The sequence below is a fragment of the Arachis duranensis genome, chromosome 8, assembly GCF_000817695.3.
Source record: "Arachis duranensis cultivar V14167 chromosome 8, aradu.V14167.gnm2.J7QH, whole genome shotgun sequence".
NCBI classification, from domain to species: domain Eukaryota; kingdom Viridiplantae; phylum Streptophyta; class Magnoliopsida; order Fabales; family Fabaceae; genus Arachis; species Arachis duranensis.
Genome location: NC_029779.3, coordinates 43,243,905 through 43,261,539, shown reverse-complemented (window position 1 = coordinate 43,261,539; position 17,635 = coordinate 43,243,905). Strand labels below are relative to the sequence as shown.

Here is a 17,635-nt window from a genome sequence, read left to right as displayed (position 1 = left end):
AAAACTTGTTGTGAGCTTTGCTTAGCCAATACTTTGTCAATGTGACATAATTGATTAAGCAAATCTTTACAAGACTTAACAGCAATATTATGAGGAGAATTAAGAGATTTACCCACATGAGATAAAAATGCACAATCCTTTCCATTATTCACTTTTTTCCAATTGCGAAATCCTCCTGATGTGAATGGACTTGATTTTCTAGAAAATAAATAGCATGGAAGACAAAATGCAGCATCCACTTCTGGCGAATATTCTAGCCAAGAAAAACTCTTAAACCAATGAGCTTTGAAACGACGAGGATGACTTTCTAGACCAGAAAGAGGGTACTCATCCATAATAAATTGATATGGTCCAAACTTTATGTATGCTCTACGGATTTCATCTTGTTGATTGATAGGATAATTCCAAATTTGCGGACGCTTTCCGGGATCACGCATCAATGTATCAATATTAACTTGATCTATTTCAGTCCTTGCTATTTTGGAAGCAGGGGTTGAATATCTTGCTCAACAAGTTGTGTCACAGGTTGTTCAATAATATTTTGAACATTACTCAAAGAATCTGAAGCTGAATTTTGTTCATCATATATTCTCTCTTTTCTCTTGAAAAATGAGTGAATTGTTTTCATCTTTGACATTTTTAACTTAACTTGAACTATCTAACAAAAAAAAAACAAAAATAATTGCATATATATTATTTTCTTAAAAAAAATATTAAACCTATTGAGTAATAACAAATAATTTTAGAAACACAAATATATAATAACCAAAAATAAAGTTATTGATTTACCTGATTATTTTTTGTTCCAAGTCTCACAAAAAAATAATTCTATTGAGTTTTGTCCTCACTTCAATCTTTGAACACTGTCCATTATAAAAATAAATAAATTAATTATTTTAAATAAATAATGTAAATAATACTTGACATTGTCATTAACTTAAAAAAAATTGAAATATACCTCTTTGAATCTTTGTTGTGCATTCAATGGTTAATATTTTGTTGTTCACTTCTCTTCAATGGTTTTTCTTCATATGTCTTGTTTTGGTATGGAAAGAAAATTAAAATGAGAAGAGTAGAAGACCAAAAGTTTGGGAATCACTAAAAGAGAGAGAAAAGTGACGCTATGCCTATGATAGTTTGAAATAAATATTTGAAAAATGTACTAGGGTTACTTTAATTAATAGTATGGGCTTGGGCTAGTATAATAGAACCATTTTTATTAATTATTAGAATGGGCTATTTGTTAACAAGAGCAACAATAATTCAAATATCTAATACATAATGCAGTTTTTAGTTTTTTTAATTTATAAAATTTTGTAAGTTATATTTTTTTTAATATTATATATAAAAAAATTTAATATTATTAATTATTACTATTTACTATTTTTTTTAAAAAAAATTGGGGGGATCATGGCCACCTTAGGTCCCCCCGTGGATCCGCCGCGCCACTGCTCATATGAATAGTGCACAAATCTTTGCATGAGAAAAAAATCTGGTATTAAATTGTAATTTAATTTATGAATATAAACTATACTAATTAATATATGTATATGTAGACTTGTTTTGAAGATGGATGAACTTGCAAAGGAGATATTGGGAATTGCATTGCCCTCTGCACTTGCTGTTGCTGCTGATCCCATTGCTTCTTTAATAGACTCTGCATTCATAGGCCATTTGGGTATTTTCCTATCCTTAGTGTGTTGATTTCCAATAAGTCTTTTATTTTAAAAATTTTATTCAAGTTATATAAATTAATTTTTTGTAATAATTTATTTTCAGAAGTAATTCCTTATGACAAATATAAATCTTGAATAAACTACTAAAAATAAAAAATTAAAACAACAAAAGCGCTCTAAAAATTAAAAAAATGTAACAAAAATAAAAATATTATTTTTTATAAATAACTTTTGTATTTAGTAAATAATGTATAAATTTGATATGAATTTTGTGAGAATATTTAGATAATAATTTAAAAAATATATAACAAAAAACTAAATTCAATCTCTAATTTATTTTAAAGAAAAATTTTTGGCCATTCAAAAGATAAAAGGCTGAATTTCCATATACAACATTATTAGAATAATGTAAATGAGAACTGATGTAATGGGTAGGACTTTAATTTTCAGCATAAGTTCTTACTTTGTTCATCGAAAATAAAAAAGAATAAGGAATAGGCTCATGAATTTATTTTTAGTGTAAAATATTATTTTTGTCTCTAATATTTTGGGTGAATCTTATTTTAGTTTCTAACATTTTAATCATTTTATTTTTATCTTAAAACGTTTAAAATAACATTATGTTAATGTTATCCTACTGTCAAATTTCTTACTAACACTTAACGAAATTGATATATTATTAATAATGCTTTTGTTAAAAGTTAAAACTATATTTGTTCGATCTCCTCTCTCACCTTCACCCTCTCAACAAGTCTAAATTTTATTTTTCTACTCCTTTCTTCTTCTTCAACCCCTCTTGGAGAATTAATAGTGTAAAAAGGAGAGGACGAAGGGAGTATGAGAATGGAATTTGAGCTTGTTGAGAGGGTTAAAGTAGAAGAATGAGGTTGCACAAATATAGATTTAACAAAAATATTATTAACAGTACATTAATTCCGTTAATTGTTAGTGAGTGATTTGACGATGGGATAATATTGATGTTATTTTTAAACGTTTAGAAATAAAAATAGAATAATTAAAACGTTAAGGATTAAAATAGGATTCACTCCAAACGTTAGGGACAAAAACAATACTTTACTTTAGCTAATTTTTATACACTATCAATGTAAAATAAATTTATACATACATTCAATTATGTAATATCAGATCAGCAAAAATAACTACTTTATATATTTACCATATGAATAATCATTTAAAGACAGATATTATTACACAATTACGTTTTATACTGTTAGTATATCAAAATTAAGTTCGAGGCTCATATCCTATCAAATCATGAGTTTGAATTTCGCTGCATATATATGAGAATTTTATATAGAAAATTTTGTTTTTCCCCATATTATTAAGTTCTATCTAAGTCTAAAATTATTCGATAATAGGTATTTAACTAGCTTATAAGCTTCTATTAGAGAAATATTAACATAATAATAATTTTATTTGTTATATTACAATTAAATAACTAATATCGGTCAAGTGATTATTTTATTACTTGTCCATTTAAATAAATATCAGAATTCAAATTTTATTAAGTACATGTAATAATTTATTGACCAATTATTTTAAAATAGTATGATTATTTTAAACTTTGAATTGAAGGTATTTCTTTTAATGTGTAGGACCGGTGGAGCTTGCGGCGGCCGGAGTGGCGATCGCCTTACTGAATCAAGCTTCGAGGATCACCATATTCCCTCTTGTTAGTATCACAACTTCCTTTGTGGCTGAGGAAGACACCATTGAAAATCTTAACATCAAAGCATTAGAGAAGGAGTTCATTGAGGATGTTGAGAAAGGTACAATAGTACAACACATTTCTAATAATAAGTCTCCAAAAGATTTTTTGGCTACCAACAATAATAATAATGGATCAGCAGCAGCTGATGAGAATGTGGAAAAACATGCTATTGTGAACTTTGACGGAAATAATAATAATAATGGACAAGGTATATATAGTTCCTTTTTCTATGTCTAATTCTAATTAACCACGCTTTTAAATTGTTGTTGTAATTGGGGTATAGTATTGCAAGTAAGGTATCTCAATATTTAAGCAAGAGTTTAATGTATGATCATAACAAAATATTTGAATTATCTATTCATTTATTTTAGAATGAATTTTAAATATTTTTATTGATTTTTACATAACCTTAAAAAATAATCAAAACAAAACCCTAACAAGTTGGTCTCTAGCATTTTAAATGATTATATATTCTTTTTAAAAGAAATATATAAATTAGTCCTTGATATATTCTATAATAACAATGACATATATATATATATATATATATATATTATTTAAGAATTTAATTTTGATATACGATCAATGTAAAGTAGTTTTACACATATATCTAATTACGCTTTTCGTGTGAGTAACAAATAACTATCTTTTACATTGATATTGTGAATAATCATCTAAAAAAAAGATGTGATTGAACGACAACGATATAAATTATTTTATACTGTCAATGCATCAAAATTAAACTATATATTTATTTTGTTAAAGACTAATTTATTTTTTTTAATGAAATTTTATACTCATAAAGTTTAATTATAATTGAGTTCCAGAAGATGGGAAATTGAACAAGTTTACATCAGCTAATAGAAGTGAAGCAGAGAAAGTTGGAAAGAAGAAGAGAAATATTGCTTCAGCATCAACAGCACTGCTATTTGGCACAATTCTTGGCCTCCTTCAAGCTTCAATCCTTATTTTTGCAGCCAAACCTCTTTTAGCTATCATGGGTCTCAAACTTGTAAGTTTTTCATTTTATTTACAACATTGCTATTTTAGGTTATGGATATTTATTATTATTTTCTTTTAAAAAATGTGTTACATTTTAATTAATAATCTCATAATCGTGCGTTATTATTATTATTATAAATATTTAATAAATAAAAAGATAAATAGTATATATTATATATTCATTTCAAGAAAGAGATGTTTTTTTAATTGTGATTTCTGCTTTTTCTTTATTACAACTAAATTATTTTTTTATTGGTGTTATCAATTAGTTTTTTTTCAATTATTATGATTTTATCTATTTAGTGCTCTTTTATACAAGTATCTTAAGTTTAATCAATTAAGATGTAAAAAAAATAAATTATAATAAAAAAATGGTACCATATGTAATAGTTTAGTAGTTATTTTTTTAACATGTAGAAATTACGGTGGGTTAAAAATCGCTGTAATTTTTTTTAAAAGCATCCATTAAAATTGCATTTCTTTAAAAGGAAAAAACTAGTAAAGAAAATTGTGGTCCCGCAAAATTAATTATATGATTAACGGCGGTTATAGCAGTGGTTGTTGAAAATTATTATAAAATTTATTGTCCGTATCACAAATTAAAACTGTTCATGAATTGAGTTTTGCAGCGATTTAAAACCGCCGCAAATAATGAAAAATCGCTGCTAATTCCTGTATTCTCTATAGTTCGTCCAAACAAACTAGGGATATTTCTCGTGAGAAAATATGTTTTCTTATTAATAAGAAAAAATGAATGATCTTTAATCTTGTGTATTTAGTAAAATATTTATTTATTTTTTTATCAAAATCAAAATTACTAAAATTAAGAAAAATAAAAAAATCTAATAAATTTTCAAAGTTTCAATTTTTATCTCCTTAAACGTATTTAAAATAACTAAATTATTTTTTATATACCTACATAAAAACAAATAATTCATATGAACTAAAATTTAATAACTAAAACAATTACTATATATTTATACATATTTATACCAATTAAATTATATACTTTTTTAATTAAATAATCATCTCATTACAAAAAATTTGTCGACCGTATTATTGTTTTTAATAAGCTAAATTGTGTATTTTAATAAATGATGTTACTATTGGATTCTTCCGTCGAAAAATTTAACAATAATATACGCACCAATTTAAATAAAATTTGTGTCACTAATTATTGTCAAATATTTTGATAGAAGTCGAAATTCGACGGTAACATTTATTTCTCGACGAATTTAGACCATAATCGTCGAAAAATTTGATGATAAAATTGTCGATAAAGACCAACGATAAATCCAACGAAATATTAAGCGCATATTTTTTTATTGTATGCTAGAATAATTAAATTTATCATAATAAAATAATCAAATCTAAAAAGTGATTTATAATATATTGAAACTGTGAGTTGTTTGTTTAGGATTCTCCTATGAGAGATCCAGCAGAGAAGTACCTGAAGCTGAGATGTATTGGGGCTCCTGCTTATCTTCTCTCATTGGCGATACAAGGCATCTTTCGCGGCTTCAAGGACACAACTACTCCTTTATATGTCATTCGTATGTAAAGAAACCACAATCCACAATCATCCAATAAAATTACAACAAAATCAAATCTCATAGTTTTTAATTTGTTTGTTGACTTTTTTTTTAAAGTTGCGGGATATTCTTTGAATGTGGCATTGGATCCGGTATTTATTTTTGTATTGAAATTTGGCATCAGAGGCGCAGCATTTTCACATGTCATCTCCCAGTAAGTAAGAATGTTTAAGGTTTATAAATTATAATATTAAAAGGATTAAATTTGATTCTGTGCATATACATCATGTTAAGTAGGAAGTGTAAAAAAGTTACTGAATTAGTCCTACATAAAAAAAATTATAAGATAAAAAATACATTAATTCGATATTTTAAAATTTTGAGTTAAATATTACATATTTTATTTACTCTTTATGTCTTTCTTCCTCTCTCATGACCTCTCTTTGTCTTCTCTTTTTTTTTTGTTTTCTTGTGTTATTAACCATTTTTATTAGTATAAGTTAATATTTTAAACAGATATTTTATTTTTAAACTATTATAATTTAAAATTTAAATTTAACTAATTATTCACAAAAAATAATAAATTTTATTAGTTATATAACATTATTGATGCTTTAAGATTTGAGTTGTTCAGATATTACAAAAATGACGATCTTTTATAGGTACATCATGGCAACGACCCTCTTGTTTTTATTAACGAAAAAAGTGTATCTGTTACCTCCAAGACTGAAGGATTTGCAAATTTTCCGATTTCTTACAAATGGTAATGTTCTTAACTTTGCAAGCACACGGTGTGATTTTAAGGTGACATTTACTAAAAAATTACACTAGTTTGATTGATTAACCTTTTTTTATATATATTTTTGGTTAATTTGTTGTCAAACTATTTTTATTTTAAATTAGAGTATTAGACTAACTAATCTAATGACCAGTTTTCGGTTAACCGAATTAAACAAGCCTATTTAGTCCAGGAAAAATGTTAGGAGGCCAGCAAGTTTTGTGATTTGTGGTCATCAATTAATCATTATTAGTATTTTTAATAGTATGAGATTACATCTAATAATGTGGAATTAGTCACTTTTTTTATAGTTAAGTACTGGCCAAATTTTAATAAAAGTATAGACCCTAAACTTTCTCTTTATCATAGCCATTAGTTATTTTTTAATGTGTTTTTTAAGTACAGGAGGACTGTTGTTGATGAGGGTAGTAGCTGTGACTTTTTGTACAACTTTTGCAGCATCATTAGCATCTAGGTTAGGTCCAATTCCTATGGCAGCATTTCAAACTTGCTTACAAGTTTGGTTAACTTCATCCCTTCTTGCTGATGGTTTGGCTGTTGCTGTTCAGGTACACAAAATAAAATGTATTATTTATTATGGTACCAAATAAATCAAAAGAATTCTCCCCCATGCTTCTTCAATAATTGCCAGGCAATTCTAGCATGTTCCTTTACCGAGAAAGATTATAAGAAGGCAGCAAGTTCAGCAACCAGGACACTGCAGATGAGTTTTGTATTAGGACTATTCCTCACTTTTCTTGTTGCTTTTGGACTTTACTTTGGAGCTGGATTGTTTTCCAAAAATCATCAAGTTGTGCAACTCATCAGATTAGGCACTTCGGTATATATGTTAATGTCTATTTCTTTGAAACCATTTAATTTTAATGCAGTGTTAGTTTTACCCGTGCATCCAATTACATAATGTCAAATGATCAGTAATAATAACTATCTTCCACATTGTTATGTTTTCTAAGTTACAATTTTACTCAGTTCCTAATTTGATCTACTTATGTAACCAGTTTGTGGCTGCTACTCAATCAATCAATACATTGGCTTTTGTCTTTGATGGTGTAAACTATGGAGCTTCTGATTTTGCATATTCGGCATACTCCTTGGCAAGTCCAATTTAATTATTATTTACAGTCCATATCTTCAACTTTTTTTTTTCTCTTCATGATTATGATGCCATATTTTATAATAATTATTAGGTAGAAATTCAGGTACAGTCGACTTCACGTGAAGTTGATACTTGAGATTCGGTTTGACTGATTTGATTAAATTTTCATCTATCGACTCTCAGATATCAACATCACGTGAAGTCGACTTCACCTGAGTTTTTACCTAATTATTAGGTAAAAAATTCAAGTGCATTTAACTTCATGTAATAACGATTTTTAACTATTAACTTCACATGAAATTAACTGCAATTGAATTTTTCCTTGATTGTTATTACCCAATTTTATTTAGTTTTTTTCGCTCCTAAAGTGAACTGTTGGTACAGGTGCTTGTGTCAATAGTAAGTATTTCTACAGAATTTGTTCTCTACAAATTCAAACAATTCATTGGGATCTGGATTGCACTAGCCATCTATATTACTCTCCGCATGTTTGCTGGAGTTTGGAGGTAAAAATTAATAAATTTGTCAATCACAAAAGATACTTTACGTTTGAAATTTCTTATATTAAAATTATAGAAAATATAAAATACAATTAAATAAAGTTCCAATTTTTTTTTTATAGAAAACAACTTATTTTATTTTTTTGTTGTTGCTGCTTTGCTTTAGATTTATAAACTTTGTACTCTACAATTTTTTTTATTACACGCATAATATATATGCATTACATTTATTATTAATTATAAAATTATTGAATTTGCAGGATGGGAACAGGGACTGGACCTTGGCGCTTTCTCAGAGGAGACTCTTACTCAATTCTTTAGGATCATCTTCTCATATCACTCATCACATGCTTTACTCAATTTTAATCCTTAATATAAGATTAAGTTTACAGTTTGCAATTATGATTCAATTTAACTTTTGAATTTTCAAAGTATAGTCTCTGGATTACATTATATTATTCAACTTAGTCCCATTAAATTTGAAGGACTAAATTAAATATTTTGAAAATATTTAAAAACTAAATTGAATCATATATAGAATACCAATAATGATGAAAATGATGCTTTACTCCATTTTTCATCTCTACTTTTGTAATCCATTTATTGGAATACGTTATGTTATATGTATCGTTGTGTGTACTTTTTTCTTTTATTTTTAGCCTTAATTCCTTCCTCTTATTATCATGATTTGAAAGCAAACTTGAGTGGTTTCTGGTACATTTATGTATACTACTATACTTCTCATCATTTTTGTAACTAATATATCAAAGATTCTATAGAGTCAAATTTTTCAACAAGCATCAAGTTAGTTGAAGGTAGATGAAAACAAACTTTTACATGCATCAAGTCAAATCAGCTTTAGAGTCATCTTGACAAGAAATCAATGCTAGCAAGATTCAATCAAAGGCTACTAACAACTATATGGAAGGTAATTTTGTGAATAGAGTTGTTGAATACAATTATTCCTATAAAATTTGAGAAATAAAAATATTTACTATCAGATTCAGATCAAAGAGCAGAATCTAAAGATTTAGCTAAAATCATGAATTCTGAAAGACAATATCTAGTAAAGATAAACAAGTTAACAAATGCTGCTTTAACAATTCCACTATCAGAAAGATGAATATTTTGAAACTGTATTGAGAGGTTTGAATGAAGATTATAGCACTTTTATTACTGTGATCAATTCAAGTTCTGAACAAATGAGGATCAGTGATTTTGAACAACAATTATTAGCTCAAAAAGTTAGAATTTTCAACCATACAAGCGAATGCAACATAGAAAAGCAATGAAGACAAATTAGAACTAGTATTTGGAGGGTTCTAATTAGGTGAGTTCTATGGTAGTCCAACAATGAGTGGTTAAGCATGGTTAAATGTTGACCAACCATTCAACAGATGACACATGTCGAGTGGATTTACTAATTATACTTGGCAAAGGAGAAATACAATGTAAAAAAAAAAATTTTTTTTTCTCGTGGGCGTTGTAGCTATTAGACCAAAAACAAATCTTGTAACTTCCTATTTAAAGAACAATAAAAGAACCAACTTGGTTGGTCGAATGGTCAGCTCATTCGTCCATTTAAGCAAGTGTCGAGAATTCGAACCCTACTTTGTGCATGCAGTAATTCATTGGCCAGTAGGAGACCCTTAAATGGAGCTCAGATCCACGACGGATTAGTCCTTAACCTGTCAGGTTGGGGGATACCGTTTGGGTAAACCAAGAGACTTTATTTTTTTACTAAAGATAGGAAGACTCGATCTTATGCATGCAGCAACCAATTGGTTAGTGATAAACCCTTAAATGGAGCTCAATACCGCGACAGATTAGTCCTTAACCTGTCGGGCTATGTCGGGTTAGGAGATATTGTGGAAAAAAAAAAGAACAATAAAATAATTTGTCCAAAACAAAAAAAAAATAAAAAATAATGATACTATAAAAGAGAGACGTAGTTTACCGAAAAAAAAGACATGATGATAAATTTATTTTTTAAAATATTTTATATTTGTGAAATATATATTATGAGAAAAACTTATAAATAAAAATATATAAAAAAATAAATTTATATTAAAAATTTAATTAAGATAATTAAATATTAATTAATTACATATTTCCATTCATTGTTTTATCTATTGATAAATGTTACTAAGATTTATCTTTTACATTATTATATTATTTAGACAACTATTTAAAAATAAAGAAATTAGATCATATTATAAAAAACATTTACCTTCTTTGCTTTTTGTTATCAATTATTTTAACTTTTTTCTTTTTGTTATTTAATTCCGTCCACTTTCAATTTTTTTCAATATAGTTATAGTTATTGGTCTTGAAAAATTATTTTAAAACAAAGATATGAGTATTTTAAATGTGTGATATATACTTAATCAATTTGGATTAACTAAGTGATGAGTTTATTCATTTACTTAAATAAGTATTGAGGTTTAAGTTCCGCCTTATGCATACAGCAACTCATTGATCAATAATAAATTTTTAGATGGAGCTCAGATTCACAATGGATTAATCTTTTGTTTATCAGATTAAGAGACCGTAGACAATTAAAAAAAATGTGTACTATATACCAAAGTTCTAAAAATTGAACTTTTTTTGAACGGCTCTAATTACTGGTTTACAATTTTATTAGTTTAACCAATTTAACCGTAGTTTAACCGAAATAATTTTTATTATAAAAGAATAAATAAAATATAAAAATATATAATTATATTCTAATATAAATTTTAAAATATCATTCAAATTAAAAATAGTATATCAATTATAATATTATAATTTCATCCAAATACAAATTCAAAAATCAAATAACAAAATAACTAAAAATAAAATGCCAAATCATCAATGATCAAACCATTTAATCACATACAAAGTTTTATCTACAGGAGCCTATGACAAAAACAATAAATTAAGATGATCAAGGTGAACAACTTATGATAAGAAAAAAATTAACAAATAACTGAATATTAAGATTGAGAAGAGCAACTTGGTTGTGAAGGCAGTTGCGCTCCCCCTTCAATTGTGTTGGGAATAAGACACCATTCTAACGTGAAAACTCCAATTACTGGAGAAAAAATCACAGCCGTTGCCAAATGGCAACCAGAGAATATCACTATGTGAAAATTGTTACAATACATAGTCTTCTTTCTCTCTAACACCGGCACCCTAGTACACCCACACTCTCTCAAAGCAAATATCTAACTACACCTCACAACACTCTCTAATCAAAGAGTACAGAGGAAAAGAAAAATCAGATACAAGCTTAAAGTGTTTTTGACTGGTGCAAAAACAAATGGAGAACTTAGCCTCATATTTATAGCCTAGGCCACCCACTCCATTTGCTATCCTAAGCAATGTGGAACTAATTCAACCAAATTCTAACAATCTCCACCTTGATTGAAATAGTCACACATCTTCAGCTTCCATTGTCAACACCGACAATTCTTTGCTGCCATTGTCTATACCGACAATCATAGTTCAGAGAACTATCATACTCCACCATGAAAGTATACTCATTTGGAATTAGACCACTCCAAGCATTTCGCCTTGGTACAGATCGAAGCCTTGCTGAAAATTCATGGTGCAACTTCCAAATTGACTTTTCCTGGAAGTTCTTCAGCCATCGACATAACTCCGCCACACACCTCTCAACGCCAACCAATGTCCGTGTGCAATTGTGGACCCGATTGCCACAACTCATCCTTATCCATGGCAGTGCGGTAATACCATAAGGATACTTCTTGTCTTCTAGAGAACATCATCTTTCATACCAGAGATCTTCTCCTTCAACGCCTTGTGCAAACCTGATTGTATCAACACATCATTGACTTATACTTGCAAGGTCAGACTAGGCTGCAACCACAGAGCATACTAAGAATAAACCCCACCGAACCGAAGCTCTGATACCACTTGTTGGGAATAAGACACCATTCCCCCTTGAGAAAACACCTTTGACAGAGAAATAAAATAGACACAATCACAACACAAGAATTTAACGTGGAAACTCCAATTACCGGAGAAAAAACCACGGCCGTTGTCAAATGACAACCAGAGAATATCACTATGTGAAAATTGTTACAACACATAGACTTCTTTCTCTCACCGGCACCCCAGTATACCCACACTCTCTCAAAGCAAATATCTAACTACACCTCACAACACTCTCTAATCAAAGAGTACAGAGGAAAAGAAAAATCAGATACAAGCTTAAAGTGTTTCTGACTGGTGCAAAAACAAATGGAGAACTTAGCCTCATATTTATAGCCTAGGCCACCCACTCCATTTGCTATCCTAAGCAATGTGGGACTAATTCAACCAAATTCTAACAAATTGCTGCCTTTGGAATTGTTTCCTATGCATATGCATGTCCACGATTATTTTGCGAATTTTCTCAGCATTTTTCATCTGATGCAAGATTCCACCATGATTTCTCGACAACCGAGGTGGTAGAAGTGGTCAGTGGTCTTCTTGCTCTGAAAATATGAACCGTCATCTACTTCAAAATGCCCTGGAAGATGTCCGAAACATCTTTAAATCATGTATAGTTCCATAATAATCAACAAATTGGCATTACCATAGATGTGTCAGTATCAAATTAGTAGGCCATTAAATGTTAAATGTTCAAATATTTTATTTTTAATTACTCAATAACATGACAAATTAGGATCGGAGGAACTAAAAAGATAAAGATGTAAGACAACCAGCTAATTGTTGTCTTCCAAATTTGCAGCACCCTATTATGATCAAATACACGCTTATTACTAAACAAGTACAAAGTTTCAGCTGAACAGTTTATCATATTAAGATCAACAGCATGAATAATTTAACAAATCAAGAACAGGAAAAATCAAAATATAACAACAATTAAAACTTTGCAAATAAGAACTGGAATTTAACAAAACAAAACCTGGAACAATGTCCTAATCATTAAAACAAAAACTAAATAGTTAGGTTGGAGCATGTTCTGAAATACTAACAGAACATGGAGAGGGAGCTGGACAGGGTACGACCAAAGGGCTGATTCTGTGGAACAGAGCTGGCGACGGCAGGCGGGAAGGACGGTGGTTCCGAAGCTCAAACGGTGGCTGCACAATGGAGAGGAATGACGTTGCGACGGTGGTTTCGAAGCTTCAAGTTGTGACAGCTGCAGTAGCTTGCTGGTGACTGGACGAAAGTGAGGAAGGAGCTCGATGACGATGAGAGGAAGGAGAAGCTCGAGGTTGAAGATGATGGCCTGACGGGAATGCTACATGTTTGCCATTTTGGAGAAAGTTAGAAAACCGATTGGATCGCAGTTTGGTTCGACCAAGCAGTTCTTGGTCGGTTCAACAGTCCAATGATGATTTTTTAAAGGATTTAGATCCTCTAAAGTTTGAATTTTATTTTAAAGAATAAAGTGTGATATTTTACCATTGATTTTATAGGTGAGATCAAGAATAAATATGAAAAAGAAACTATTCAAGAGTAGAAAATCACACTTTATGAAATTCAAACTTTAGAGGATCCAAATTCTTTCTTAAATCCCTAATTTTTTTCTATCAATTTGTAATTTGATTGGTTTGACCGATTAATTCGAACCAATTTTCAAAACTTGATATATATTTTATTTGTTTCAATTCTTTTAATTATTAAATTTAGTTTTTATTCCAAAATTTATCTAAAACTAAAAATAATAAAAATGGATTAGGATATAGCAATCTGACGTCTAAACAATAATAAAAATATTTACAAGAGATTTCGATACTTGATTTACTAAAATTTTAAGCATGGCTATAATATTTGTAAAGTAGAGCATTGACTTAATCATTTATCGTTAGAGTAGTATTTTTCTTGTTGGCAGTAAGTAGGTACTTCCCCACTACAAAAGAATGTGTCATCCGAAAATAGTTTGACAATCAAAATAATAGGGATTCTTAACTAATTTTTTTAATATTTTTAGAATTTGTTTGAATTTTAAGTAGGAATGGCAATATATATTTTATCTATCGATACCAATTCAATTTTATACAGTTGGGTAGAGTTATTAATTCAATCCGCAGTGGATAAGGTAGGATGTGGGTAGAAATTGTGTGTGGATAGGATAAAGTGCGGGCTCGATTAATCCGTACTCTATATATGTATATATTATATACTTATATAAAAATATGTTTTAAGTGGATATTAAACCAAAAACCTCTCACTAAATACAAAAGATCTTTAGCTACTAAAAAAAATCATTAATTGCTAATTTAATATATTTTTTATATAAAAATCAATTCTATTTTAAAATTATCGTCAAGTTATATAATAATAGTATATTTTTTCTATAACTCGCGGATAGAATCGGATATCCGCGAGTTAAGAGTAAATAAGGTTAGAATTAAGATATTTTCAACTCACAGATAGAGTAAAATCCCAAGTAAGGAAGTGAAGTGAGAGCCACAAATATCCAACCCAAAAAAAAATATAATAACTGATAACAAAAAGAATAAAAATATAATTTTTTAGTATAATCTACCTTTCTATAATTTTTTTATCAAAGATAGAAGACTCAAATCCGCAACATTTTAATTAAGTATGGAAGACTATGTCATTTGAGTTATTATTCATTAACATCTACCTCTCTATTTTAATAATATAGTAATGTAAAAATAAATCTTAATAACATATAAATTTGTTACGAATAAAAAAAATATTCTTAAATAAATAAAAATATGTAAATAATTAGTATTTAATTATTTTAACTAGATTTTTCATATAAAATATTATCTAAAATCTTCTTATTAGTCTTGTTTATAATATAAACAAATATTTTTTGTATATTTCAGATATAAAATATTTAAATAAAATTAAATAAATTTATCATCCTATCTCTTTTTCATTATCATCGCATCTCATTGCTTTTCTTTTTAAACAAAAAGTTACAAGAATTTTTGTTTTTCTTTTTGCTCATCATACATAAATTTTTTAATTTGTCATTCTAATTTAATTTCTTGTTTGAATCTGATCACTACAAAAACCCATAAATGAACAATTTTTTATATTACATTTTTCCTTTTGTCATAGCAATAAACTTCACTTCTCTCTTTACAATTTATATTTTTCTTGAATAATATATGATAATAAATCTACTTATCGTATCATCTGATCTATTAAACAACCAGTAGTCAACCTTTAAACATAACCACTACTTATTGGAACACCAGAGGCCTCACCAATTAATTAACAGAGATTCTCCGTAATCTAATATGTTATGTATATAAATTTCACTGATTTTTTAGCTGAGATTACTGGCACAACAAATTGCGTCATTTGGTTTACAAAAAAGTGAGATTGTATTTGGAGACAATACATTATATAAAGATAAAAACCATTATACAATGATCATTTATTAATGACAACTCATCAGAACTGAATTCATTAATCGATCAGAATCTCAAGCTGCCATGCATGATTACTCTCGAGCATTCCAAAAAAAAAAAAAAGAAATTAAGGAGACCAAAAAGGTATATATCGCCAGAGAAAGAGAATTATTATAGACACAGGATATTTATTATATTGATCCTTCTTGCTTCTTATCATGTTTCCCTCTAACATTGAGACACTGTTGCATTAGTTGTTTCAAACCCTTCTTCTTTTTTGGCTGCTTCATCTTTTTCTCTTGTTCCATTTTCCTTTCCGCTTCCCATTCATCCTCCAACTGCAAGCAAAGCTTTAGTTCAATAAAAAAAAAAAGAAATAAATTATTGCCTTGTTGAAAGAAATTCGTTTTTTCTTTCAAATAACTATCTACTTCGAAGAATTTATATAAGAAATAGTTTTTCTTCAGTTACACATTCTCAACATTAAAGAAAAGACAGAGAGCGCAATAAATAAATAAAAATAATAAAAATTTAATTAAGAAAATTGTAAAATAAATATATATACATTCTACACAAATTCATACCTTCATCAATATCTATCAATTAATTAATTTTTTTCAGCCAAATTAATCCTTTAATTTATTTAATCCCTATTTTTAAATATTAAAAATCAATTTTTCAATTTTTATGTTACACAAATTAATCATAAGTGGAATTATTAGTTAAATAAAAACTTTTATGCTTGTTACTCAAAAATTATCAAAAATTATTAAATAATTTAATAAATTTGAGTAAATAATTATACGAGATTTTTAACTCTCAATATTTAATAAATTTTAACTTCACCGTCAAAACTTCACCGTAAAGATAATACATGAATGTTCACCTATGAATTATTACCTTCAAGACACGGTCCTCCACGTGGGTGAGTCTCTGAATCAACGTGCCTTTGGCTTCGGCCTCCATGATGACGTTTTCAATCGGACGGCAATGCTTCTCTAAGCTCTTAGGGGAGAAATCAAGGGACGAGATTCGTCCATCACTTGCGCTTGTTGGAGTCGACGCACACGAGCTCTTTGATGATCGATTGCACCCTCTTATTTCCTCCAATTGCCTCAACTGTACTCATTTTTACATTAATAATCACATGCAATCAAACCTAAGTAAAATTAAATAAAGGAATTAAGATAAATCACTAATTACCATATTATCCAAGCGCTCAATCCTAGAGAGAATTGGTTCCTCAGCTGTAGCCATTTTCTGTTGCTTTCTCAATCAACAAACACAAAATTTTCCTTTCTAAAAGGATTCCTTCAAATGAGTATCTTCTCTTTCGATTACTTGCTTTAAGCTATGACTTTTTAGCTCTCTTTTTCAGTTAGAATCTTTAACATGGAAGGTGTGTTTTAATTTATGAAGGATATAAATATAAATTAATAATCATGATAAATAATATATAATGATTTTAAGTGCACGTGTCAAAATATTACTGTAAAATGTTAATTCCATCTTTTGACACGTGTGATGATGACGTGTGCCGGATTGAGTTAGTTAGATTTTAATGAAAAATGAAGAATGATGAGATGAGATGGACACGTTAGTGAGTGCATGCAATGCGTGAAGTTTTAAGATGCCACGTGTCTCCTTACGTAATAATACAGACGAAGATGATTCTGGATGAACTGAGGGAGGATAAGAGGGGATGAATGTGGCGCAGGAAATAGCACAACAGAATTATGCTTATGCAGCTTAATTTACTTTGTTTTCTATCTCGTGTTTTTAAGTAGGAAAAGGACGGAAGGATAATAAAAATATTAAATAATGTGATTAATGAATATATTAAATATTTAATTTATTAAATGTGTGAATAATTATTTTAAAGTTAAAATTTAGAGAATAATTTAAAAATAGAATATTTTTTATTTTATTATATTAATTCTAAAATTTAT

General features: G+C 28.4%; 2 protein-coding genes across 3 annotated transcripts in view; one reads left to right on the top strand and one right to left on the bottom strand.

Annotated features, from left to right (window-relative positions):
- The window catches only part of LOC107462988 (protein DETOXIFICATION 43-like), a 12,647-nt gene extending 3,989 nt beyond the window's left edge, over positions 1-8,658 (top strand). The window contains exons 3-14 of the mRNA XM_052253416.1: positions 1,557-1,678; positions 3,293-3,466; positions 3,548-3,616; positions 4,236-4,420; positions 5,828-5,963; positions 6,060-6,156; positions 6,605-6,705; positions 7,126-7,289; positions 7,373-7,561; positions 7,740-7,835; positions 8,222-8,343; positions 8,598-8,658. Coding sequence (XP_052109376.1) covers positions 1,557-1,678; positions 3,293-3,466; positions 3,548-3,616; positions 4,236-4,420; positions 5,828-5,963; positions 6,060-6,156; positions 6,605-6,705; positions 7,126-7,289; positions 7,373-7,561; positions 7,740-7,835; positions 8,222-8,343; positions 8,598-8,658 — 1,516 coding nt within the window. The remainder of the gene's footprint in view (positions 1-1,556; positions 1,679-3,292; positions 3,467-3,547; positions 3,617-4,235; positions 4,421-5,827; positions 5,964-6,059; positions 6,157-6,604; positions 6,706-7,125; positions 7,290-7,372; positions 7,562-7,739; positions 7,836-8,221; positions 8,344-8,597) is intronic.
- Positions 8,659-15,635: 6,977 nt separating this feature from the next.
- On the bottom strand, positions 15,636-17,085 carry LOC107463010 (uncharacterized). Of its 2 annotated transcripts, none has more exons than XM_016081707.3 (3): positions 16,890-17,085; positions 16,587-16,805; positions 15,636-16,024 (listed from the first exon to the last, which is right to left on the bottom strand). In XM_016081707.3, exons 1-3 carry the CDS (start codon positions 16,941-16,943, stop codon positions 15,878-15,880), a joined length of 420 nt encoding a protein of 139 aa, XP_015937193.1. In that variant the 5' UTR covers positions 16,944-17,085; the 3' UTR covers positions 15,636-15,877. The 2 variants fall into 2 exon arrangements, with proteins under 2 accessions (XP_015937193.1, XP_015937191.1); XM_016081705.3 differs by having other exon boundaries at positions 15,636-16,036; positions 16,890-17,084.
- Positions 17,086-17,635: the final 550 nt, after the last annotated feature.

Coding starts and splice junctions, on each gene's coding strand:
- LOC107463010 (XM_016081705.3), bottom strand. CDS start 16,943: ATGGCTACAGCTGAGGAACCAATTCTCTCTAGGATTGAGCGCTTGGAT. Junction 16,806..16,889: donor TTGAGCGCTTGGATAATATG/GTAATTAGTGAT, acceptor AAATGAGTACAG/TTGAGGCAATTGGAGGAAAT. Junction 16,037..16,586: donor TGGAGGACCGTGTCTTGAAG/GTAATAATTCAT, acceptor ATTGAACTAAAG/CTTTGCTTGCAGTTGGAGGA.